Source organism: Ailuropoda melanoleuca, chromosome 10 (genome assembly GCF_002007445.2).
Source record: "Ailuropoda melanoleuca isolate Jingjing chromosome 10, ASM200744v2, whole genome shotgun sequence".
NCBI lineage: Eukaryota > Metazoa > Chordata > Mammalia > Carnivora > Ursidae > Ailuropoda > Ailuropoda melanoleuca.
The window spans coordinates 4,100,486-4,126,433 of NC_048227.1; the positions used below are offsets into that span (position 1 = coordinate 4,100,486).

Sequence of the window (25,948 nt, forward strand, 5' to 3'; positions counted from 1 at the left end):
TCAGTTACGTCGTTCTGTTTGACCGTCAAAGCACCTCAAATTTGGCCAGGGAGAAACCCTACAAGGTAGCTTCTGGGACCATTGACACATCCCCATAATCTCTGAGTACCTCCCTGCTTTTTGACACAAGAGGTCCCGGCCTCACCCTGGACGCTCCAGGTCCCAGACCTAGAACCAGCTGTCTCTCCTGGCACCAAGTCTGCTCATCTGTGGGGGCTGCCCCTGCTTCCAGGCCCTCTGCGGACAGAGCTAAGAGATACACCTTTTTCATAACAATGACTGATACTTTAGTTCATATTTCTTATTATGGAGAGTTTTACAGAAATTCTCATTTTTATGGTCATCTCTTCTCTTACACTGGGAAGTTTGGTACCTAGTAACTTTAACAGTTTCTTTTTGCCTTATCTTACAATATACACAAGCTAGATCCAAAGTAACACCCATATTAATAACAAAAAATTAATGAGTGGTGTTCATAAGTTTTTGCAGATCGTTGTCCTTAAACATCTCATTAAGGACATGTAGTCATAATTCTGTGTTCACTTGTTTCTTGTAAGAATGATTTTCTCTGTGTGGTTACCAATTTACTATAAAGTTGATTTCTCCATTTTCAATTTCAGGAGGCTTTTATTTTCTATTTTTGAATATATAAATAATTTACATTTGTTTGAAAGTCAAAATGTCATAGAAAGTTATAACCAAAAACCTTGCTCTATCCCTGACTCAACGCTGTTCACTCCTGCCTCCATAAGAATTCATTTTTATATTAGTTTGTAGTTTATCCTTCTAGTATTTCTCTTTGCAAAAATAAGCAATTGTGTATGTATCTTACTTCCTCTCAACTCTTACATAGAAGGTAGCATGCTATATGGTGGGGTGTACTTGGTGTTCCTCACTTAACAGTATGTTAGGGTTAGTATTTCAATGTTGTCAAACGTGACCCTTATAATGCACACTGTACTACAAACACACAAACACTGGGGGCATTTAGTGTGAGACATCTGTCATGGTAATTAAGCCATAGGGAGATACTTCCTACTGCCCCTATTTCAACACCCACTACATAAACCAAACACACACAACGTGTGTATGCTGCATACAACATACCAAAGCCTCGATTACCCAGGTGCTCTGAGCTGCCACCACCACCGTGTTCTTCCAACGGCCTCAGAATCCCACAGTGAGCACCATTAGCATCAGATGCATCTTAGGCCACATCTTCAAAATCTCGTACCCCATCCAAATCATGACTTCTAGTGTTACGTCATTTCTAGAGAAAACGTATCCACATTTCCCAAATTGACAGACTTCCCCTCGAGATTAATTCCTTTCTTATACAGAGTTTGACTTTTTTTCCTCAAAAGCTTTCATGCATGTAAAACACTGATATACTTCCACTCCAATATCAATTACCTGATCGTAAGTTGAGACTCTGTAAATGCCTTTATACTTCTGTGGCATTCTTTGTGATGTGAGCCCTGTGACAGATTGCTCTGAGACATCTATTAGATTCAGAGGTGGACACTAATATACAGGCCGTTCGCAGGGCTCTCTCCATGTGAGTTCTCTCGGATATTTACTAAGATATGGCACAGAAACCTTCCCAACATCCATTCCAGAGAGAGCCCACCAACCCCCACCCCATGTGTGTCTTCTGATGCCAGTTAAAGACTGAATCTCCACAAGTGGAGCTCTCCACATTACTACAGTCCTAAGGCTTCTCCCACAGGTTGTCCTGGTGTTGATGAAACTCGATTTCACACAGGAGGGTTTGCCACATTCGCTGCACCTTAGGGTATCTCTCCTGTGTGAATCACCAGATGTTTCGTGAGCGTCGACTTCTTGCAGAAGGACTTCCCACATTCGTTACATTCATAGGGCTTCTCCCCCGTGTGTGTGCGCTGATGAACCATGAGGGTCGACTTCATACAGAAGGATTTCCCACATTGCTTACACTCATAGGGCTTCTCCCCTGTGTGAGTCCTCTGATGATTAATGAGGTTTGATTTCACATAAAAAGTCTTCCCACATTCCTTACACTCAAAGGGGTTCTTCCCTGTGTGAGTTCTCTGATGTACAGTGAGGTGTGATTTCATACAGAAAGATTTCTCACATTCATTGCATTTATATGGTTTCTCTTCTGTGTGAGTTCTCTGATGTATGGTTAAGGCTGACTTATAACAGAAAGATTTCCCACATTTGTTACATTCATGGGGCTTCTCCCCAGTGTGTGTTCTCTGGTGTTCAATGAGGTGTGACTTCTGGAAGAAGGTTTTTTTACATTCCTTACATTCATACGGTTTCTCCCGTGTGTGTGTGCGCTGATGTTTAGTGAGGTGTGACTTCTGGAAGAAGGTTTTCCCACATTCTTTACATTCATAAGGTTTTTCCCCTGTGTGTATTCTCTGGTGTTGACTGAGGGCTGACTTCATATAGAAGGATTTCCCACATTCATTACATTTATAGGGTTTCACCCCTGTGTGAGTTCTCTGGTGTACTGTTAAAGTTGACTTATGGCGAAAGGTCTTCTGACATTCATTACATTTGTAGGGTTTCTCTTCTGAATGTGTCCTCTGATGATCAGTGAGATTAGACTTCATAGAAAAGGCTTTCCCACATTCACTACATACATGAGGTTTCTCTCCCGTGTGATTTCTCTGATGAATATTAAGAAGTGACTTCACATAGAATGACTTTTCACATTCATTACATTTAAAGGGTTTCTCTCCAGTGTGAGTTCTCTGGTGTATGATCAGGGTGGAATTCATATGGAAGGCCTTCCCACATTCGTTACATTCATGTGGTTTCTCCCCTGTGTGAGTTTTCTGGTGTTTAGTAAGGGCTGATTTTTTATAGAAGGACTTCTCACACTCATTGCATCCATAGGGTTTCTCCCCCGTGTGGGTTCTCCGATGTACTATTAGGATCGAATTCATAGAGAAAGCTTTGCCACACTCATTACATTCATAAGGTTTCAAACCAGTGTGAATTTTCTGATGTTTTGTGAGGTTTGACTTCACACAGAAGGTTTTCCCGCATTCATTACAGTCATAGGGTTTCTTCCCTGTGTGAGACACCTGATGAATAATTAGGGCTGATTTATAGCAGAAGGATTTCCCACAATCAGTACATTTATAGGGTTTCTCTTCTGTATGCTTCCCCTGATGTACGTGCAGGGCTGACTTATAGTAGAAGGACTTCCCACACTCGTTACATACATAGGGTCTCTCCCCTGTGTGTGTTCTCTGATGGTCAGCAAACTGTGACTTCTGTAAGAAAGTTTTCCCACACTCGTTACATTTGAAAGGTTTCTCCCCTGTATGTGTTTTCTGATGTTTAGTTAAGTTCGATTTCACACAGAAGGATTTCCCACATTCCTTACATTCATATGGTTTCTCCCCTGTGTGAGTCCTCTGATGATGATTGAAGTTTGATTTTGCATAGAAGGATTTCCCGCACTCGGTGCACTGATAGGGCTTCTCTCCTGTGTGAATTCTCTGATGGACTTTGAGGGCTGAGCTATGACGAAAAGACTTCTGGCACTCGTTACACGCATAAAGCTTCCCTTTTGTCCGTGTTCGCTGCTGATCAGTAACGGCTGATGGCACAGGGGCCTCATCGCATTCATTGGGTTTCTCTCCTGTGTGAGATCTCAGAGGGTCCATGAGTTGTGATTTCTGAAGGGTTTTTCCAGATTTATTACTTCCACAGGGTTTCTCTCTTGTGTGTGTCTTCTGATGCTGAGTCAGGAGGGACTCTTGGTAAAAAGATTTCCTGCAGTGACTACATTCAAAGGTTTTCTCTCCTGTGTGTGTTTCAGGAGGTTGAGTGACGTGGGACTTCTTGCTGAAATTATTCTCATTTTCATTAGATTCCATGTTAACTCTCTGATGCTTTAAGAGGGTTGACTTCAGGCTCTCATTGACCTCACAGTGATTCTTCCTTGCGTGAGTTTCCTGAAGGACTTCGAGAGCTGATTCATCACTGGTATTTCCTCCCTGTTCCTTATAGTCACATGATTTCTCTTCTGTTTGAACGCTCGTAAGTGTCATGATGGCTGCCTTATTAAGGAAGGTTTCTCCACATTCATTATCTTCAAAAAGTGGTCCCAAAGTCTGACTTTTCTGTTGCTCAGTACAGTCCTCAATATGACTTGGGGATTTCCCAGCTTGGTTATGTTTGTCAGATTTCTTTCCAGCATGAGTATTTCCTTGGTTATTATCAGAGGGCAACTTCCCACATACATTAATTTCATCAGAGTTCTTACTTGAATGATTTTTATCACTAATAATTGATTCTGAAACATTTTTTAAGCTCTTTCCACATGAGTCATCCTGACAGGGTGCTTCTCTGAAAACATGATCGTTCTTCTTAGTCAGTGATTTTCTGTTGATGAGTGAAACTCGCCACAAATGTTTGTCTTGGTTTTCCTGGCTTCTGTCTATAAGGTCATAAATAAGAAAAATTAAGTGTACTTCAAAAATGTTAACACATTTCCTGATTACCAAAGATCAAGATAGTGAAAACATCTATCATCGTACTTAGTTAACCCAGTAAATCGTGTGTGGTTAGATGATCAGCATCTGCTATCCACAACTCTCACCTTGCTGTGCATCACACCCCCAGAACTTGAAGTAAGTCATTTTTAAGAAGAGGAAAAAAATCAAGCTGATTTCAGACAACCGTAATAGAATTCAGTGCTAAAAGCAGTGGAGAAAGAAGTTCAAAATCCTTAAAGACTAAAAGTAAATCCCAATAATTTTACATGTAGACAAAACAGTACTCAGTTGAAGTAACACCAGGAAGTCTGAATATGCAAAAATGCAGGGAAGTATTGTTCTCATGAAATCTTAAAGAACCTACTAGCAAATGAACTTCAGTCAAGAAATGGTGAAATGTAATACAGCAGAAGACTGCTTTTAAGGACTGATTTGTTTAACAATCCTAGAAATAAAGCAGGGACTTGCTATCAGAATATAATTAAAATATAAAGGACTTCAGATTTTAGAATTATTAGATGTTAATTTTTAAACTTTCCCCAAACCTCTCCTCCCCAATCTCCCATGTCAGTAAACACCTCCCACCCCCATTATCATGTTGCTCCGACTAAACCCTTGCCTCCTCCTCCTCTCACAGGCCACACCCGACTTAGTGGCAAATCCTCCTCTCTACACCTACAGCCCCACCTCCTCACCTGCACCAGCTTAGAACTCGAAGCCCCCATCACTTCTCATCTGAACCACTGCAAGCATGTCTGCTCCGCTGAGAGCTGAAACCATCCACACCCACACAGCCCGCTATCTATATTAACTTGACTAGTATTGTGTCTTCATAACAGGACTTTACTATTCCAGGAAACTCACCTGGGAAGCTAAAAGTTGCAAGTAATTTTACTGTTCAGTTCAGAATCTTCCCCAAAACTTTTTAAACAAACTGTTCAACTTTCCAATAAATAATAAACTTATTCTCCAGGACTCTTCAATTCTCGTTGTGTCCATGCATCCTAAACTATTATATTATGGTCCTTACTCAATGGTTATCAAGCTTCTGTATTAAAAATATACCTGAAACCATGCCCTCAAATCCTATAAATAACCTGACTTTGTTCACCTCCCTCCATGGCACCTCCCTCCATGGCACTCAAACTGTCCCGGTGAGCCGTAAATTAGAATCTGCCACATCAGTGGGTAACTCTGGCAGTGCTCTGGGGGAGCCAGCCCTGCATACTGTCTCTGCTTCTACTTTTGTCAAAGACCCTCACGCCTACCTCTGATTTTCTTTGGACAGTAGCCACAGAAATTATTTTAAAACATTCTTTTGTGGAAATCCATTAATAGTTGTCCATCTCACCTAAAGCAGAATCAAAGCCCTTACCTTGTCCTGTAAGATGTCATCTGGACTCTGGCTACCTCTCTGAAGTCACCCCTACCAATGTCCCTCTCAGATGCAACCCTGCAGCCACAATAGCTCCCTGTGATTCCCAGAGCACTTCCAACAAACACCTGCCACAAGAGCATGGCCCAGCTGTTCCTTCTGCCTGGAAGCCCCAGGATCCTCTTGCTACCTGCTGTAATGTGGACCTCATCAAAAAGGCATCCTCTAACCACCTTTTAAAAGAGCACACCCACTCTCTATCTCCTTTTAGCCTGTGTTCTCTCCATGGGTCTTGTCACCACTTGATAAGTAGATTTTTTTCGTTTACATCTATCTTCTCCTGCTAGCTTGTAAGTTCTAAGAGCTCAGCAACACTGTTATGCTCACCAGCATATCTCCAACACCAAGAGCACAAGTAGTAGGACTATCTGCAGAAGAATGAATGAATGAACGAATGAGGGAAAAATAAAGAGGAAATAGTCCATGAAAATGGAAGAAGAATACCAGATTAAGAACCTGAAGACAAAAGTCTAAAATGAAGAAGGCAGGGGTTCCATACTGGCTATCGGGCAGAAAAGGGCAGCACTGGTATTTACAAGTGACAGACTGGGTGATTCGGGTGATCAGAGGTCTGCTAGCTCACTGTTTAGCTACTTCTGAAGGTCTGGACCCAAAATTGAATTACAAAGACACACACCAACCTCAGAACCAACCCATCTAAGACCTGATTTCTGTGGGCTTCTTCCTTCCTCCACGATGACTAACTCACCTTGATCACGCTGGTCTGGGAATCTGCCCTCTGATGGCCACAGCTCTTCTCCTTGCTCCAGCCTGAAGATCACCTCTGGCTTGCTGAGGTGACACCCTGTGAGTGGGATACAGGGTAGAACTTGTCACAGCTGCTTGGATATCAGGCCCCTGGAGGACGAGGAAGGTGCAGCTTCAGGAGCCACATGATAAAGGTGCCCGTTTGCACCTTTCATTAGGGAGGCAAGAACACAATGTCCTTTCTGTGCCCGACGGGAACATCTTTGACCCATGAGATCATGAGATATACACACAGTATCATTAAACACTCCTTCAGGGGCCCAGAGACTCTGGCAGTGATGAAGGAAGGAAGGAAACACACACTCTGAGACGTGACACAGGGAACACCCCTCACCCACTGAGACCAGGTGGCTGTAGTTCTCCAGCATCACATTCCGGTACAGCGTCCTCTGTGTGCCCGTCAGTCGTAGCCACTCATCCCGGGTAAAGTCCACAGTCACGTCCCTGAACGACACGGATCCCTGACCAGGACATTTCTGTTCAAGCCAAAGAGAGCAGTGCTGGGTGACATGAAACAGACATGTGGGAAACAAGTCTTAACACATTTACTTCGAGAGTTTTCTGTAAAATAGTATATATGTTGCCTATTCGATACCTTCTTTTATTTTTACTTCGTGGGATAAAGTGATATGATGGGAAAACTCAGAAAACCCAATATTAACTTATTAATTCAAACAAAAAAATTAACGGTCCTACTGTGTTTCTGAACTGTCCTAGCCCGCCAGGAATAGCAAGCTACCAATCCTGTTCTTTTTCTTGCCTTTAAGGAGACTAAGTCATCTTTTTTTTTTTTTTTTTTAAGATTTGAGAGAGAGAGCATGTGCACATGCATGTGAGTGGGGGCAGAGGGCAAGAAAGGGAAGCAGACTCCCTGCTAAGCACAGAGCCTGACTGGGGGCTCAATCCCATCTCCCTGACATCATAACCCGAGCTGAAATCAAAAGTCAGACGCTCAACTAACTGAGCCACCCTGGTGCCCCAGGAGCTTAAGTCTTAATAAGGAGACAAATCAGATTTATGAACACTTAACTGGTAATAAGGTTATCATGAGAGCTGTGCTAGAGTCATTTATAAGGAGTATTAAATAATGATAGAAAATATGGTTCTATTTTGTATTGTCAGGTTGGGCTTCACTTAGCAGGAGATCTTCGTTAATGTGCCACCATTACCTACGCAGGGCCGAGGAGCCATGAGAAGCACCCAGAAGTGTGACAGAACAGTGTGTAGGACTGTAAGAAGGTGAAGATCTGCAGCGGTGTCCAAGGATACATTACAGAGCAAGTCTGGGTTTATTCCTGTACTTTAGTGTCTCCAAAATAGTCCACCCCACCCTAGAAATAAAGTTTGAGCACCTCCAATTTATTTATTTCTTAATAGATAATATATACATCCTGCCAATCCACACAATAATGATAAGCTTAATTTGTCTTTTTTTTTTCTGGCTAAAATTTCAATGTTGACAACCTACTGTTTCCTTTCTGCTGGCGGATGCTAGGCCCTCGGCAGTCGGCGGGTGTGATACTGAGGATAATGAGGGACCAGCAAGGACATGAAAGCAATCACTGTTACAGCTTTCAAAGCCACAACCTAACTTTACAACTTAAGGAACCAAAAAAGAAGAAAAATCCAAGCCTAGCTGAAGGAAGGAAATTATAAGATTAGAGCAGAAATAAGACAGAAAAGCAGCAGAGAAAATGAAAACAAATGCCAGGTTTTTGAAGAGATAAACAGAACAGACAAACTTTTACCTGAATGGACTAAGGAAAAAGGAAGACTCAAATTACTAAAACCAGAAATGAAAATAAGGACATTTGCACCAGTTCTGCTGGAATACAAACGTTTATGAAACGGTACTCTGAAAAACGGTATGCCAACAATTTGGATAAGCAAGAGGAAATGGACAAAATTCTAGAAACACAAAACTCAGTCAAGACTAACTCAAGAGGGGGGGGGCACCTGGGTGGCACAGCGGTTAAGCGTCTGCCTTCGGCTCAGGGCGTGATCCCGGCGTTATGGGATCGAGCCCCACATCAGGCTCCTCCGCCGGGAGCCTGCTTCCCCCTCTCCCACTGCTTGTGTTCCCTCTCTCGCTGGCTGTCTCTCTGTCGAATAAATAAATAAAATCTTAAAAAAAAAAAAAAAAGACTAACTCAAGAGGAAAACAGATGATCTGCATAGAACTGTCCCTAGTGAGGAGACTGGCTCAGTACTGAGCACTATCCCGACGAATACAAGCTGTGGACTTCACTGCTTCACTGTTTCATTCTACCAACAATTTAAAGAGGAGCTAATACCAATCCTTCTCAAACTTTTCCAGAACACTGAAGGAGACCGAACACTTCCTAACTCATTCTGTGAAGCCAGTATCACCCTGATACCAAAGCCAGAAAAAGACATTGCAAGAGACCTACCGACTGTTATTCCTTATGAATGCAAAAATCCTCAAAACAATAGTAGCAAACCAAATTCAGCAGCACACACAAAGGACTACATGCCGTGACCAAGTGTGGTTTATTCCTAGAACGTGAGGGTGGTTCAGAATATGAAAATCAGTCAACACGATATACCATACATTAACAGAATGAAGGAAAAACACACAATCATCTCAACCAATGTGGAAGAAGCATCCAAGAAAATCCAACACCCATTCTTCATGATAAAAAGACTCAAGAAACTAGGAATAGTAGGAACCCACCTCAACATAATAAAATACATGAAAAACCCACAGCATATATCGCACTGGTGGAAGCAGACAGTTTTTCCTCTAAGATCAGGAGTAAGACAAGGATGCCCCTTGCGCCACTTCTATTCAATCTATTCCTGGAAATTCTAGCCAGAGCAATTATGGGGGGGGGGGGGAAGGAAGAAAACAAAAGAAAGAAAAGTAACATTCAAATCGGAAAGGAAGAAGTAAAATTATATCTATTTGCAAATGGTATGATCTTATATGTAGAAAACCCTAAAAAGGCCAAAAAAAAACCTGTTAGAGCTAATAAATGAATTCAGCAAAGTAGCAGGAAGGATACAAATCAACACACAGGAAGCAGCTGCATTTCTGTACACTAACAACAATTTGAAAAGAAGTTATAAAAACGATCCTATTTACAACAGCATCAAAAGAATAAAATACTTAGGAATTAACAAAGGAGGTGAAAAATTGTACGATGAAAGCCACAGAACACTGCTTAAAGAAATTAAGGACATAATTAGGTGGGAACACACCCTGCATTCATGGATTGGAGGACTTAATATTGTGAAGATGTCAATACTGCCCAAAGCAATCTACAGAATCAATCTAATCCCTATCAAAATCCCAGTGATGTTTTTTACATAGAAAATAGAAAAACTCATTGAAAAACTCATCTTAAAATTTACATGGAATCTCAAAAGGACCCCAAATACCCAAAACAATCTTGGAAAAGAAGAGCTGGAGGACTCACCCTCCCTGATTATAAAACTCACTACAAAGCCATAGAAATCAAAACAGTGTGGCACGGGTATACATAGATAGACACACAGACCAATGGAATAGACAGCCCAGAATTAAACCCTCATATATGTGGCCAGATAATTTTTTTTATAAGGGTGCCAAGCCCATTCAATGGGTAAAAGACAGTCTTTTCAATAAATGGCGCTAGGAATATTGGGCATCTGCAGGCAAAGAATGAAACTGGACTCCTATTTAACACCACATACAAAAATCAACTTAAAGTGGATCAAAGACCTAAATGTACTATTTTTTTTTATTTTTTAAAGATTTTATTTATTTATTTGACAGAGATAGAGACAGCCAGTGAAAGAGGGAACGCAAGCAGGGGGAGTGGGAGAGGAAGAAGCAGGCTCATAGCAGAGGAGCCTGATGTGGGGCTCGATCCCATAATGCCGGGATCACGCCCTGAGCCAAAGGCAGATGCTTAACCGCTGTGCCACCCAAGCGCCCCGTAAATGTACTATTTAAAACTCTTTTTTTTTTTTTAAGATTTTTATTTATTTATTTGACAGAGAGAGACAGCCAGTGAGAGAGGGAACACAGGCAGGGGGAGTGGAAGAGGAAGAAGCAGGCTCCCAGCAGAGGAGCCTGATGTGGGGCTCGATCCCAGTACGCCGGGATCACGGCCTGAGCCGAAGGCAGACACTTAACGACTGAGCCACCCAGGTGTCCCATACTATTTAAAACTCTTAAAAAAAAAAAACATAAGGCAAAATCTTCATGACACTAGATCTGGCTATAATTTCTTGGATATGATGCATAGGCAACAAAAGAAAAAAAAATAGACAAATTGGATTTTCTGAAAATTAAGAATTTTGTACATTAAAAGACACTATCAACAGAGTAAAATGCAACCCACAGAATGGGACAAAATATTTGTAAGTCATACATCTGATAAGGCATTAATTCCCAGAATATATAGAGGACTCCTACAAAAACCCCAACAACACAAAAACCACAAACATCCAATTCAAAAACGGGCAAAATACTTGATCAGACATTTTTCCAAAGATACATAAATGGCTGATAAGCACATCAAAACATGCACAACATCACTGATCATTAGGAAAATGTGAATTAAAACACAATGAGATACTACCTCACACCCATTAGGATGGCACCTATAAAACACACACACAAACACACACGCACACACAACATGTGCTGGAGAGGATGTGGAGAAACTGGATTCCTTGGGCAATGCTGCTGGGGATGTGGAATGGTACAGCCCCCATGGCAAGGCATGGCAGTTCTCCAAAAAGTGAAAAACAGAATTACCATATGAGCCAGTAATTCTACTTCTGGAGATATACCCAAAAGAACTGAAAGCAGGGTCTTGGACATATCTGTACACCTGTATTTATAGCAGCTTTATTCACAATAGCTAAAATGTGGAAGCAACCCAAGTGCTCAACAGAGGAACAGGCAAGCAAACGTGCTATATACATAGAGAATTACTCAGCCACAGAAACAGCAAGGACGTTCCAACACATGCTACAACATAGATGAACCTTTAAGACATTATGCTAAGAGAAATGAGCCGGCCACAAAAGGAGAGCTACTCATTTACATGAGACAATATCATAGAGACAGAGAATAGAATGGTGGTTGCTAGGGACAAGAAGAAGGGAGGAATAGAAAGTTATTGTTCAATGGGCACAGAGCTTCAGTTTTACAAGATTAAAAGAGTTGTGGGAACGAATGGTGGTAATGGTTGTACAACATTATGAATGTATTAATACCACTAAACTGTATACTCAAAAATAATTAAAATGGTAAATTTTATATGCCACAATAAAAAAAAAACTGGAAAAAAGTTACATTAAAGAATGAACCCCCATCAAATGTACATGGCTGGAGAGATATACCATGCTAACACTGACCAAAAGAAAGCAGGAGGGGCTATATTATTTTCAGACAGAGCAGACTTCAAAGTAAGAAAAACTGTCAAGGATAACAAGAGGCTTTCATAATGATAAAAGGGTCAATTCTCCAAGAAGAAATAATCATCAACAATAACAATAATAATAATCACATAACAAGTATGTGTCTAACAACAAAGTGTCAAATATGTCAGGCAAAAACTGATAGAACTATAAGGGGAAAGAACGAACCCACTGTTACAGTTGGGAGACTTCAACATCACTCTATCAGAAATGGACAGATCCAGGGGCGCCTGGGTGGCACAGCGGTTGAGTGTCTGCCTTTGGCTCAGGGCGTGATCCTGGCGTTGTGGGATCGAGCCCCACATCAGGCTCCTCCACTATGAGCCTGCTTCTTCCTAAAAAAAAAAAAAGAAATGGACAGATCCAGTCGGCAGACCATCAACGACAGAGTTGACCTCAACAACACCATCAATCAACCAAATCGAAGTGAAATCTACAGACAACAAAAAAAAAAAAAGAAATGGACAGATCCAGTCGGCAGACCATCAACGACAGAGTTGACCTCAACAACACCATCAATCAACCAAATCGAAGTGAAATCTACAGACAACTTGGTCCAACAGAAGCAGAATACATTCTTCTCAAGTTCACATGGAGCATTCACCAACATAGACCACATTCTGGGCCATAAAACACACCTTAATAAACTAAAAGAAGATAGAAATCATACAAGCTCTGCTCTTAGACCACAGTGGAATTAAACTATAATCAGTAACAGAAAGATAACTGAAAAACTCCAAAATACATGAAGATTAAACAATACACTTTTTTTTTTAAAGATTTTATTTATTTGACAGAGAGACAGCCAGCGAGAGAGGGAACACAAGCAGGGGGAGTGGGAGAGGAAGAAGCAGGCTCCCAGCGGAGGAGACCGATGCAGGGCTCGATCCCAGAACGCTGAGATCACGCCCTGAGCCAAAGGCAGACACTTAACGACTGAGCCACCCAGGTGCCCCTAAATAATACACTTTCTAAATAACTCATGGGTGAAAGAAGAAATCTCAAAAGAAAATTTAAAATAGTTTGTACTAAATGAAAATTACTAAATGCAAATTAAAACACAATTTATGAAAAATGTATGCAATGCAACCACAGCAGTGGAGCATAGCATTTAGTGCATATGTTAGAAAAGAAGACAGACCTAAAATCAATCACCTAAGATTTCACCTTAGGAAATCTGAAAAAGAACAACAAACTATGAGTGAATAGAAGAAAAGAAATAATAAAAATCAGTGTAGAAATCAAATGGAAATTTCAAAAGAAATTGCAAAATGGAAATCAACAGGAAAAAAAAAATCTCAATGAAACCAAAAGCTGATTCTTTGAAAAGATTTTTTTAAAAAATCGATAAACCTCTGCTAGGCTTTCTACAAAAGAGAGAGAGGACACAAATTACTAATATGTAAAATGAAAGAGGGAACATATCACTACAGATCCTAGGGATGAATAACTTTATGTCCACAAATTTGTTAACCTAGAACTGAACCAGTCTGTTCAGAGACACAACGTGTCAAACATGCAAGAAAAAATACACAATCTAAGTAAGTCTGTATCAAAGAACTTGAGTCAATAATTAATAATCTTCCAAAACAGAAAGCACCAGGCTTAGATGCGTTCACTGGTGAATCCTACCAAGCACTTATGGAAGAAATTACACTACTTCTCTACAATCTCCTTTAGAAAATAGAAACAAAAGGAACAGTTCCTTTTTCATTCTATGTGGCCATCATTACCCTGATACCAAAATAAGACAGATATTCCAAGAAAACTACAGACCAATATCTCTCATCAACCCAGAAGCAAAAATCCTTAACAAAATATTAGCAAAATGAAAGCAACAATGTGTAGAAAGAATTATACATCACAGCCAAGTAGGATTTTTCCAGATACGCAAGGCTGGTTCACCATTCTAAATAATTAAGATAAGCCATTACATCAACAAGCTAATGAAGCAAAAGCACAAGATCATATCTGTAAGATGCAGGAAAAACATTTGACAAGTAAAAAAAACTCAACAAATTAGGAATACAGAGAAACGTCCTCAACTTGATAAAGAATATCTACAAAAAACTTACAGCTAATGTCATACTTAATGGTGAAGAACTAGAAGTTTTACCACTAACATCAGGAACAAGGCAAAGATGTCCCCTCTCACCATTCTTCTTCAACATCGTCCTGAAAGTCTTAATTAATGCAATAACACAAGAAAAGGAAATAAAAGCCATACTGACTGGGAAGGAAGAAACAAGCTGTCTTTGTAGATGACATGATGGTCCATGTAGAAAATCCAAAAGAATCAACAAAAAAAAGTCCTGAAGTTATTGATTATAGCAAGTTTCCAGGACACAAGGTTCATATATAGCAATTGTATTCCTATGTAACAGCAATGACCAAGTGGAATTTGAAATTAAAAACATAATTGCAAGGGGCACATGGGGGGGCTCAGACAGTTAAGCGTCTGCCTTCGGCTCAGGTCATGATCCCCGGGGTCCTGGGATTGAGCCCCGCGTTGGGCTCCCTGCTCAGCAGGGGAGTCTGCTTCTCCTTCTTCCTCTCCCCCTGCCCCTGCTTGTGCTTGCTCTCTCTCTCTCTTGCTCATTCTAATAAATTAAATCTTTTAAAAAAACCCATATAATTTCATGTACATTTCACCCAGAAAAAATGAAATACCTAGGTATAAATCTAACAAAATACATACAAAATATATACGATGAAAATTATAAATCTCTGATGAAAGAAATAAAAAAATGAAATAAACGGAGAGTTATTCCATGTTTGTGGACAGGAAGACTCAATATTGTCAACGTGTCAGTTTCTCCCAACTTGATCTATAGTTTCAATCAATCCTAATCAAAATCCCACCAAGTTATTTTGTGGATATCAACAAACTGATTCTAAAGTTTATATATAAAGGCAAAAGACCCACAGTGACCAATGTAATATTGGAAGCAAGGAATAAAGTCGGAGGACTGACACTATCTCACTTCAAGTCTTACATAAGCCTATAGTAATCAAGGCAGGTGCTACTGGTGAAGAACAGACAGGCACATCAATGGAACAAAACAGAGATCCCAGAAATAAACCCCCATAAATACAGTCAGCTGATCTCTGACAAAGGAGCAAAGACAGTCTTTTCAACAAATGGTGCTGGAATAATCAGAAACCCACATGCAAAAAAAGTTCATCTAGATACAGACCTTACATCCTTCACAAAAATAAAGTCAGACTGGATCACAGACCTAAATGTAAAATACAAAGCCATAAACCCCCTAGACAACACAGAAGAAAATGTAGGGAACTTTGGGTTTGGCGATGACTTTTTATATACAACTCCAAAGGCACGACCCACAGAAGAAAGAATTGATAGGTGGGACTTCATTAAAATTGAAACTTTGTGTCCTGTGAAAAGACACTGTTGAGAGAATGAAAAGATAAGCCACAGACTGAGAGAAAATACTTGCAATAAACATATCTGATAAAGGACTGTTTTCCAAAATACACAAGGAACCCTTAAAACTCAGAAAGAGCGGTGCCTGGCTGGCTCAGTCAGAACATGCGACTCTTGATCTCATGGTGTAGAGATTACTAAAAATAAACAAACAAACAACAAACTTAAAAGAAAAAAAAAACCCTCAACACTGAGGAAACAAACACCACAAGACCTTAAGGGACACCTCACCAGAGATATACAGACGTCAAGTAAGCATATGAAAAGGTGCTCCACATTATATGTCATTAGGGAGATGCAAATTAAAATGAAAAACCACTCCACACTTACAACGAAGCCCCGAATCCAGAACACCGATCACACCAACCACTGGTCAGGACGCGAAGCAACAGGAACGGTCACTCGGCGCCGGGGGATGCAAAACGGGTGCGCAAGCCAGTTTGATGGTTTCTTACAAAATGAAACAAATTCTTACCGGATGATCCAGCAATCACACCCCTTGGTATTTACTCAATAAAGTGAAAAACTTATGTCCACACAAAACCCTACACATGGACGTTTATTTCAGCTTTGCTCACAATTGCCAATACTTGGAAGCCACCAAGATGTCTTTCGGTAAGTGACTGGGTAAATAAACTGCGGTCCATCCAGACAGTGGAACATTATTCAGCGCTAAAATGGAATGAGCTATCAAGCCATGAAAAGACATGCAGTCAGCTAAGTGAAAAAAAGCCTATCTAAAAAGGCTACATAGTATATGATCCCAACTATACGACATTCTGGAAAAGGCAAAACTATGAAGAAAATAAAAATATCTGTGGTTGCCAGGGGCAGGGAGAAGGGAGGGATGAGTGGGTAAAGCACAGAGGTTTTCTAAACACAGTGACAACACACTGACCCTTGAAAAACATGGGTTTAAACTGCATGCGTCCACTTATACTCAAGATTTTTTTTAATAGGGGCGCCTGGGTGGCTCAGTCGTTAAGCGTCTGCCTTCGGCTCAGGGCGTGATCCCGGCGTTATGGGATCGAGCCCCACATCAGGCTCCTCTGCTGGGAGCCTGCTTCTTCCTCTCCCACTCCCCCTGCTTGTGTTCCCTCTCTCGCTGGCTGTCTCTGTCAAAAAATTAAATCTTAAAAAAAAAAAAAAAGAAAAAAATTTTTTTAATAAATACAGTACCATATATATTTTTTCTCTTCCTTATGATTTTCATCATGACATTTTTTCTTTAGCTTATTTATATTGTAAGAATACAGTATATAATACATATAACATACAAAATACCTGTTAATTGGCTGTTTGTATTATCTGTAAGGCTTCCAGTTAGTACTAGGCTATTAGTAGTTAAGTTTTGGGGGAGTCAAAAGTTACAGGTAAATCTCTCAAGCGAGGAACTGGTGCCCCAATCCCTGTGTTATTCAAGGGTCACTGTACTCTGTATGATACTGTAACCGCGGATACACATTATCCGTGGGTCAAAAGCCCAGAAAGTGAATGCCAAGAGCGAACCCTGACGTAAACTTCAGACGCAGTGATTCTGCTGTGTCAGTGTGGGTTCATCAGCTGCAACAAGAGTACCACTCTGGCGGGGGATGCGGACAGTGGGGAAGGCTGGGGGGAGGCAGGGGTATGTGAGAAATCTCTGCATCGTCCACTCAATTTTGCTGTAAACCTAACATTGTTCTAAGAAAAAATAAACTCTTCAAGTGACAACAACAACAAAACTCCAGCTTGCATGATCTGAGACAGCACTCAGAGAAGGGAAGGGAGACCCCAGTTCTCCCGGACGGCCCTGCTGGGTGCTCAGGGAGGACGGTTTGCCCAGTAAGAGTAGAGTTTGGTTCCCAAATAAGACAAAGCCTACCGTTTGTCTAGCCAGCCACAAATATGTGTCGAGCCCCCACTAGGAGTGAGGCACAGGGTGAGGAAGTGAAAGTATAAAGATGGACACAATACGCATCTAGACTTGGAAGGGCTAATGCCCTGACTATCGACACAAACAAGTAATTTCCACACAAGGGACAAAGTACAGTGACAGGGACAGCACGGGGTATTGTGGGAACACAGAGGAGAAGAGCAATTAATCTAGAGAGGGGACAAAGAAAGAGGAGAAGAAGGGCTTCCTGGCTGAGATATCCCCCAGTTTAGCTCAGAGACTCAGAAAAGGAATTGTAGCAGGAGTCAAAGTCAGCCCACAGAGCAGGAAGGTGAACAAAATGCACAGGCAGGCAGTTAGGGAACGACGTCAGGTTTGGGATCACATTACAGGTTTGCTTGTAAAACGTCACCTTCTCCACCAAATTGTAAATTCCATCAAAAAGGGAACAGGTCTCGACATGGCTTTGAGTGGAGTCTGTAGCACACGGTTCAGTGTCCAGCACAACAAACAAATGACCAATAAACCAAAGTTGAGTAAAATGTGAAGAGTATTAAATTTTTAAAAATGTTTTAATAAAACAGAGAAATAGGAAGCGGTCATACTCTCAACAGCCTTAATTTCATAAGGAGCGTAGCCTCGCCCCTACAGGGGGCTGGGAGCTACTCAAGTGCTCTCCACATCCCAATGGCATCATCTGAACAGCATTTGAGATTAAGATGGATGTATTTATTTTAGACAGAGAGAGAGCATGCGTGTGCAACAGGGGTGAGGGGCAGAGGAAGAGAATCTTTTTTTTAAAGATTTTATTTATTTGACAGACAGACAGCCAGCAAGAGAGGGAACACAAGCAGGGGGAGTGGGAGAGGAAGAAGCAGGCTCCCAGTGGGGAAGCCCAATGCGGGGCTCGATCCCAGAACGCCGGGATCACGCCCTGAGCTGAAAGCAGACGCTTAACGACTGAGCCGCCCACGTGCCCCAGAGGAAGAGAATCTTTAAGCAGACTCTCCGCTGAGCACTGAGCCCAAGGTGGGGCTCGATCCCACTACCCATGAGATCATGACCTGAGCCGAAACCAAGAGTTGGATGCTCAACCAACTGAGCCAGCGGGCGCCCCTGAATAGCATTTCCTATTAATTACTTAGGAGGACAGACATAATCTGGGGGAGAAAGGAGCAAGTAGCTATTCCAACAGTTCAGGGGAGAGAGAATTAAGCTCTGATAAGAGGAGAAGGAATTCAGTAGGAAGAACAGGTTTAAGAACTGTTGACATCTTAAAAGTAGTAAAACTGAGACGCACACAGGATGAGGGAGGGAAGGCTTTAGGATGAATCCCATTCCAGTGCTTCCTTTAACTGTGTCCTGCAGATGGACCATCATCTGACAGGGGATGGAGGGACAAGATTAGATGGGCGACAGGGGAGGCTGTAAATGGTTACTTTAACTTTGGAACTGTGGAAAACAAAGGTGCCTCTAGCCACCTGCACAGAGAAGGACAAGACGTGAGGGAGGAGCCCAGGCTATGATAACACTTGGTACTATCACCACAGAGGGTATGAAATAGAAAGGACCGGCAGAGTAACAGGAGGAGGGAGCGAAGGATGGGAATTTGGGGATAAACCATGAGAATGGGCAAAAGAGGAGGAAGATGCCATGAGGGAGACAAAGAAATCAGAGTAGGAAAAAAGGGAGAAGAACGATACACAAAATACCAGAGACAGAGGCCTTTCTAGAAGGTCAGAGTGGGTTAACTGCCACAGGCAGCCAAACGTTCTAGTAAAGTAAGGTCTGGAAAACATCCAACGGGGGCCACTGTAGAGACATCACTGCCAAGCTTTATCAGAACATATTTAGGTAAGTAATGGGGAAGAAGCGAGATTGCATCGAGTGGATTAAAATGGGAAAGGATAAGCAGAAACTTGTACCCCAGTGTTCACAGCAGCACTATTCTTAACGACCAAAAGATGGAAACAATCCCAAGTGTCCATTAACACATGAATGAACAAAAGGTGATGCATCCATACAACAAAAGATTATTCAAACACTGAAAGGAAGGAAGTTCTGATCTATGCTATGATACAGAAGAACCCTGAAAATGTTATAATAAGTGAAAGAAACCAGGAACAAGAGGACAAAGATTGTGTGACTCCACCCATATAAAATATCTAGAATAGGGAATTTCAGAGAGACAGACGGTGGATCTGGTTACCAGTGGCTGGGGAGACCAGGAGTTACTGGCTAAAGGATTATAGAGATTTGTCTGGGGTGACGGCTATACAACATTGTGAATGTAATTCACGCCACCAAACTGTACACTTATGGTTAAATGGTGAATTTTGTTATATATACTTTATCAAGGTAAAAGAAACGCGAGTGGACAGTGCATAAGCAATTGCCAAAGACCAGTTTGAACAACCTGCCGTCCAGCTGTTTAAGGAGTTAAGAACAAGCCAACCGTTTCTTTCGTGCCTCCAGAGAGCCTCAGGGTTTTGTCCCGAGATCCGAGCGGATGTTCAGAAAGCTCTTCAGAGTCTAACAGCACTTTGGTCCCTAATCAAACCTGACCTCTGACCACCACCTCCAGTGAAGAGTGATTACAGGCAACAAGGGGGTCACCATAAGGTTCTTTGCTACCTGAAGAACTTCAAAGACATTTTTTTCCAGACTCCAGAGTCACTAAGTCTTTCTGTCCCAGGAGTAACTGGCTGGTTCCTCTCTGCGGTCACTGAAAGTCCCTCGTAGATCAGGAAGCTCAAAGACAAACGTGTGGCTCAGCTTTGATGACTGAAGGGTCTCATGACTCACAGCCACCGCTGCAGGCCACACAGGTACCACTCGCTCTTCACTTACCCAGAAGTAGCTTTGTATCTCTTTCGACTTTAAGGTATGAACATGCTTATAAAAAACACAAAATCTGCTGGGAAATGAAATAGGGAAAAAATAAAAGAACCAACTCACCTGGGACTTGTTCATTTTCTGTTGTTCTTGGTAGAATGTCAAAAGCCGGGAAGGCATACCTATAAGAGGCGGCAAGAGCGACAGGGTAATGAGAGCTGGCTGGCCCTGCAGCACCTTGGTTCCTGTACAAACTTCTACGCACCAACCGGGTAACTTCTGATCCTGGAGAAGAGAGGGAAGGGAACATTCGTCCCTCTGTGACTCCTTAAACCTGGAATGTTTCCTACTGCTTTAACTATGTCCCCCTCCCACTAACACAGAAACGTTTAAAACAACTATTTTTTTATTTTTTTAAAAAATTTTTTAAAAAGATTTTATTTATTTATTCGACAGAGATAGAGACAGCCAGCGAGAGAGGGAACACAAGCAGGGGGAGTGGGAGAGGAAGAAGCAGGCTCCCAGCGGAGGAGCCTGATGTGGGGCTCAAACCCACAACGCCGGGATCACGCCCTGAGCCGAAGGCAGATGCTTAACCGCTGTGCCACCCAGGCGCCCCAGAACTATTTTTTTTTTAAGATTTTATTTGAGAGAGAGTTTGTGTGTGTCAACGCGCATGTGTGGGGAGGGGGGCGGAGCAGAGGGAGCGGGACAAGCAGACACAGTGCTGAGTGCAAAGCCCAACAAGGGGCTCAATCCCATGACCCCAAGATCATGACCTGAGCAGAAATCAAGAGTCGGATGCCCAACCGAGCCACCCAGGTGCCCCTTAAAACAGAACTATTAAGCAAATACTGGCATGTCAAAATATGAAATACAATGTCTTCATTAAAACTGATCTTGCAGGGCACCTGAGTGGCTCAGTTGGTTGAACCACCGACTCTTGGGTTTAGCTGGGGTCGTGATCTCAGGGTCGTGGGATCAAGCCCGCCACGGGCTCTTTCTCTCCCTCTACCCCTTCCCCCCATCACTCGCACACCAGCGGTCTCTTCCTAAATAAATAAAATTTAAAAACAGGGACACCTGGATGGCTCAGTCAGTTAAGCATCTGCCTTCGGCTAAGGTCATGATCCCAGGGTTCTAGGATCAAGTCCTGCATAGGGCTCCTTGCTCAGCAGGGAGCCTGCTTCTTCCTCTACTTGCCACTCCCTCTGCTTGCACGCGCGCTCACTCTCATGCGCGCTCTTTCTCTCTCTCTCTTTCTCTCTCGATCTCTGGCAAATAAACAATAAAATAAATAATAAATTTTAAAAACAAAACACAAAACCTGATGTTGTCAGGGGAAAACAAACCCTAAAGGCTATTTTATTTGACTTAGTAACAATAATATTCACCCCTTGAATCCAAGAATCCTCAAAGGTTTGGAAAAAGGGATAAGTACCCTAAACATAAGTCTTTCAAGAAACTGTTTCTTCTAATTCAATTGGTGTTTCTCAAAAGGATCTTTTAAGAGGAAACTTATTTTGACATGATTGTGTCGACTCAGGGACTCTGGCTTCTATTCGCCTCTTATTGATCCTAAACAAGTCATTTTCCCCTCCAGGTTCTTTTCCCCTCTTGTGCCAAATGAGACAAAAACAGAAAACCCTGGCAAACCCTCCCTGAACTACTACTCTTGACCCTGTCAGATCAGGAAGACACAAGAACACATCTCCAGATGCCTGACCTGGTGACTGGTCACAATTAGAAAGCTGCCCACCTTCTGGAAAGAATCAGTGGAGAATTAAGGGAGGGAAGAGTGCCCTTTGGGGCGGGGCTGAAAGTAAAAGCTTCCCAGCTGTAGAGCCAACGAGGTGACATTTCTCACACAGTCTGTCCCCTGCCACCACTTGGCCCCAGCTCTCTTCTCACAGCTTCTGAACGTGGTGAAATGACTCGGGCCCCGTATGCTCTTTTTCTGCGTTTCTGTCTCTTCTAAAGCTCTGCAGAGGGTTCCTCCCGGTGAGATTCCTGTTCCTGAAGCCCGGCCTCTCTTGCCTCAGTAGAGGTGCTTTGTTCCAGGAGAGCCTAGGGACAAACTCCCTTCAGCTGGGACCTTCATTAGGGGCCCCAGGCCCGCCTCCCGAAGAACACACGGCCTCTCTCAGGGATTGCAAACAGGAGGCCGAGGACAAAGGCGGGCTGGCCGCAGTGAAGAGCTCTCAGGCTCTGGACAGGGCAGATACGGGGGGACCCCCGCGCCCCGCCACTCTGCGGGGAGGCTCCCGCGCGCCCAATCGTGCACGCACCCAGGGAAACGCTAAGGAGCCCCGGGATTCACACCGTCGCGGGCAAGCCGGGCACACACATTTCGGTCACAGGTGTAGGGCCTCGGCGCTGGGCTCTGACGGGTGTGCTGCAATCAAAGCGCGGCACCCGGGCCCAGTCCTACCTAGGCGACCCCCCGGCCGGTGGCAGCTGGCGCTCAGTCCTCCGGGCCGCGGTCGGGCCCCTTCAGCACCTACGAGGATGGAGACCCCGCAGCAAGCACGGCCTCCCCCCAAAACGCGGCCCTTCCTGCGCGTTCGTTGGGGGTCCCAGAGGCGCCCCCATTTTGGGTGGACACGGCCCCCGCCGGGGCGGGCGGCCTGAGAGGGCGGCGGTATGCCGCCCCTCTCCCCAACGCCCCGCGCTGCGGCCTCGGGCTGCCCGCGCGGACCACGACCCGAGCCTCCAGATCCCACCGCCCGCCCTCCCGCGACCGCAACTGCGACCTCGCCGGGGTACGCCCGAGACCCCCAGAACGCCCCGCGGCGGAAAGACGCGCGTCTGCGCACTGAGCCCGACGCCGGCCCGGCCGCGCGCTCCACTAGCCCCGCGGGAGGCTCCGCCCATGGACGGGGCGGGACCTGCGCGGACCGGCCCCGCCCCGCCCCCACACCACCCCACTCTGCCCCTCCCCAATTTCACCCCGACTCCCANTGAGGGGCCTCCTCAAAGCCGCGGAAGAAGACAGAGATTCGGAAATACAGATGAAAAGTTTTAACCAAATGAGCCCTTGCAATCAATTGCCCAGCCAAGCAATTTTTAAAAGATGTGAATGAAAACGAAATAAAGGCGGGGATGATAAAAATTTAAGACAAAATACACAAAAATCGAAGTTAAGTCAAAACGCACAGAAACGAAAAGAAAAAAAGTATCTTGCACCTTCTCCCAGGGTTGACTATACTGAACCGTTAGGCGCTCATCCTTCTGACAGTTTCACCGTGAAGAGAAAATAAAAAAGGATCATGAGGGGCCAGAGCACAGGCCGAGGACACTGTAACTACAATGATGAAGGAGCTCTGGGATCGGTGGGAGAGTAAAATAGGCGATACATCATTAGCTCAGCCAGTGACCACGATCAAATACAATTAAGGTTAAATACGGAGCTCACGCATCAGAGTAAGTTTACCCTGGATTCAAGATTTTAAAAAATTTAAAAGCAAATTTTTTTAAAAGATTTTATTTATTTGTTAGAGAGAGAGAGAGCACAAGCAGGGGAAGCAGCAGACAGAGGGAGAAGCAGGCTCCTTCCTGAGCAGGGAGCCCGATGCAGGACTCGATCCAGAGACTCTGGGATCATGACCTGAGCTGGAGGCAGACAGAAGGCAGATGCTTAACCGACTGAGCCCCTCAAGCATCCCTAAAAGCAAATTCTTCAAGCATAAGTGAATTTTAGAATATACAATCCCTGGATGGGAAACACAGGGCAGCATGCTAAGAAACCATTAAGCTGAAAACTGGTTTTATGTTAGAAAGTTACACATTTCCGTTTCAGATTAAAAATTGGAACAAAGCTTAAAGACAAACTAGGAAAAGACCTTTATAATATACATGAGAAACAAAAGCTTTATAATCTTAATTTGTTAACAGCTCTTACAAATCATTGAAAAGATCAGCATTACTATTGTCACTCCTTTAAGATATGAAAGGGAATTAATAAGATATAAGTGGACAATAAATATATGAAAAAGTCCCTCATGACAAATAGCAGACATGCAATTTTAAGATATTTTTGTCTGGCTCAGTCTGAAGAGGATGCCACTCTTGATCTTGGGGTGGTAACTTTGGGCCTCATGTTGGGTGTAGAGATTACTTAAATAAATAAAACATTTTTTTAAAAGAAGATATTTTTGGAAAATAAAATTTGAAAAGAGTAAAATAATACTAATATCCAGGATAGGTACAGATTGAGAAAAATATTCATTTCCCTCATGTCTAGTAGGAGGGTAATTCATACAAACTTTCTGGAAGCTACTCTGTACTGACAATAAAAAATACCCTTTAATTCTACGTCTTGTAGTGCATTTAATGAGATAACCATCCAATGATGTATGTATATGAACCTTATTCAATTTAGTTGTAATAGAAAAATAATGGAAGCAATATGAATTTAGAGAATTTAAATGTCTAATCAATGCATACGTAAGATACATTGCAGAAGGTGATAGCCATTTAAAATGATAATGTAAGGTAAGTAACTCACATGTAACAATGTTCATGATCGATTTTGGAATCAAAATATTCTCCAAGATATAAAATGGGGTCCTTTTTTTATTTGTATATGTACTCTAAAAAATATAAATAAATATGTGTTATTAAAAATGAACAAGGATAGGGGCACCTGGGTGGCTCAATCAGTTAAGTGTCTGTCACTTGGTCTCAGGTCATGATCCTGGGGTCCTGGGATCGAGCCCCGTGTCAGGCCTGCTCAGCGGGGAGCGTGCTTCTCCCTCTCCCTCTGCTTGTGCTCTCTCTCTTTCAAATATATAAATAAAATCTTAAATCTACTTCCCGCGGCGGGCCGGGGGCGGGGGGGGGGGTTGTCGGTGTCTTAAGGAGGCAGAAATTCAAAACCAGAAGAAAAGCATTCCCCTCCCAGGGGCTGACTAGCGAGGGCAAAGAGGAAGGAAAACAAGAGGGCAGCTGGGAGAAGGCGGGAAGAACTTCGCCGACTCAGCCAATCCCAAGGGAGCAGTATGAGCCGTGCTTCAGCCAATTCCTAGAGAGGAGGGAACGTGGGAAGCCAGCCTTAGGCAATCCTGAGGGAGCAGCCCCGAAGAGAGCCTGCCCCAGCCAATCCCCAAACGAGCGGAGAGCGTATTGGACGAGCTCTTCAACCAATTAGAGGACGTCATTCATCCCGCCAAGGTCCCTTCGTGTCTTAGCCTGTGGACGTTTTCTGTGGGGTTGCAGAAATTGGTTTAAGGAGCTCGTCGCAGGAAATGTAAGTTCTCAATGATTAATGGGAAACAGTAATATCCTCTGCACCGGAAAGATGTTTAGTTCTTTCTCTCCCACACACCTGTCTTCCTGGGGAAATGTCCCAGGATTCTCCAAAGGATTTAAACCATCACAAATTAAGAATTTTAGGGAATTCAGGAAGTTACCATGCAAGCATCAGTTGTATTCAACATCTGAAATTAGAATTGGTTTGGCTATCACTTGGATTTTTTTTTCTATTTGCGTTTTTTAAGTTAAAAATTTCTTTGTAGAAAGTAAAAAAAAAATTTTTTTTTCAGAAAAACTAAGTAACGAATTTTGCCTTGAATTTCAAGAAACAATGCTTTCTGAGAACTTACACTAACGAGCCAGGAGCTGTTTTAATGGTTTCCACTCATCGGATAATC

At 42.9% G+C, this 25,948-nt stretch overlaps 2 protein-coding genes across 3 annotated transcripts in view; one reads left to right on the forward strand and one right to left on the reverse strand.

Annotated features, from left to right (window-relative positions):
- Positions 1-8,073, forward strand: part of ZNF12 (zinc finger protein 12) — a 29,980-nt gene extending 21,907 nt beyond the window's left edge. The window contains exon 5 of one of the 2 annotated variants that reach the window (XR_004628333.1): positions 7,825-8,073. The gene's annotated coding sequence lies outside the window, so the exon portion shown is untranslated. The remainder of the gene's footprint in view (positions 1-7,824) is intronic. The other variant, XR_004628336.1, reaches the window with a different exon arrangement.
- Positions 1,666-22,593, reverse strand: LOC100464400 (zinc finger protein 260-like). Its single transcript, XM_034669525.1, has 6 exons — positions 22,586-22,593; positions 20,421-20,479; positions 7,037-7,178; positions 6,644-6,739; positions 4,139-4,441; positions 1,666-3,598 (listed from the first exon to the last, which is right to left on the reverse strand). Exons 2-6 carry the CDS (start codon positions 20,475-20,477, stop codon positions 1,791-1,793), a joined length of 2,406 nt encoding a protein of 801 aa, XP_034525416.1. The 5' UTR covers positions 20,478-20,479; positions 22,586-22,593; the 3' UTR covers positions 1,666-1,790.
- Positions 22,594-25,948: the final 3,355 nt, after the last annotated feature.

Coding starts and splice junctions, on each gene's coding strand:
- LOC100464400 (XM_034669525.1), bottom strand. CDS start 20,477: ATGCCTTCCCGGCTTTTGACATTCTACCAAGAACAACAGAAAATGAAC. Junction 7,179..20,420: donor AGAAAATGAACAAGTCCCAG/GTGAGTTGGTTC, acceptor TGGCTTGAACAG/AAATGTCCTGGTCAGGGATC. Junction 3,599..4,138: donor CCCAAGTCATATTGAGGACT/GTACTGAGCAAC, acceptor CTGTGCCATCAG/CCGTTACTGATCAGCAGCGA.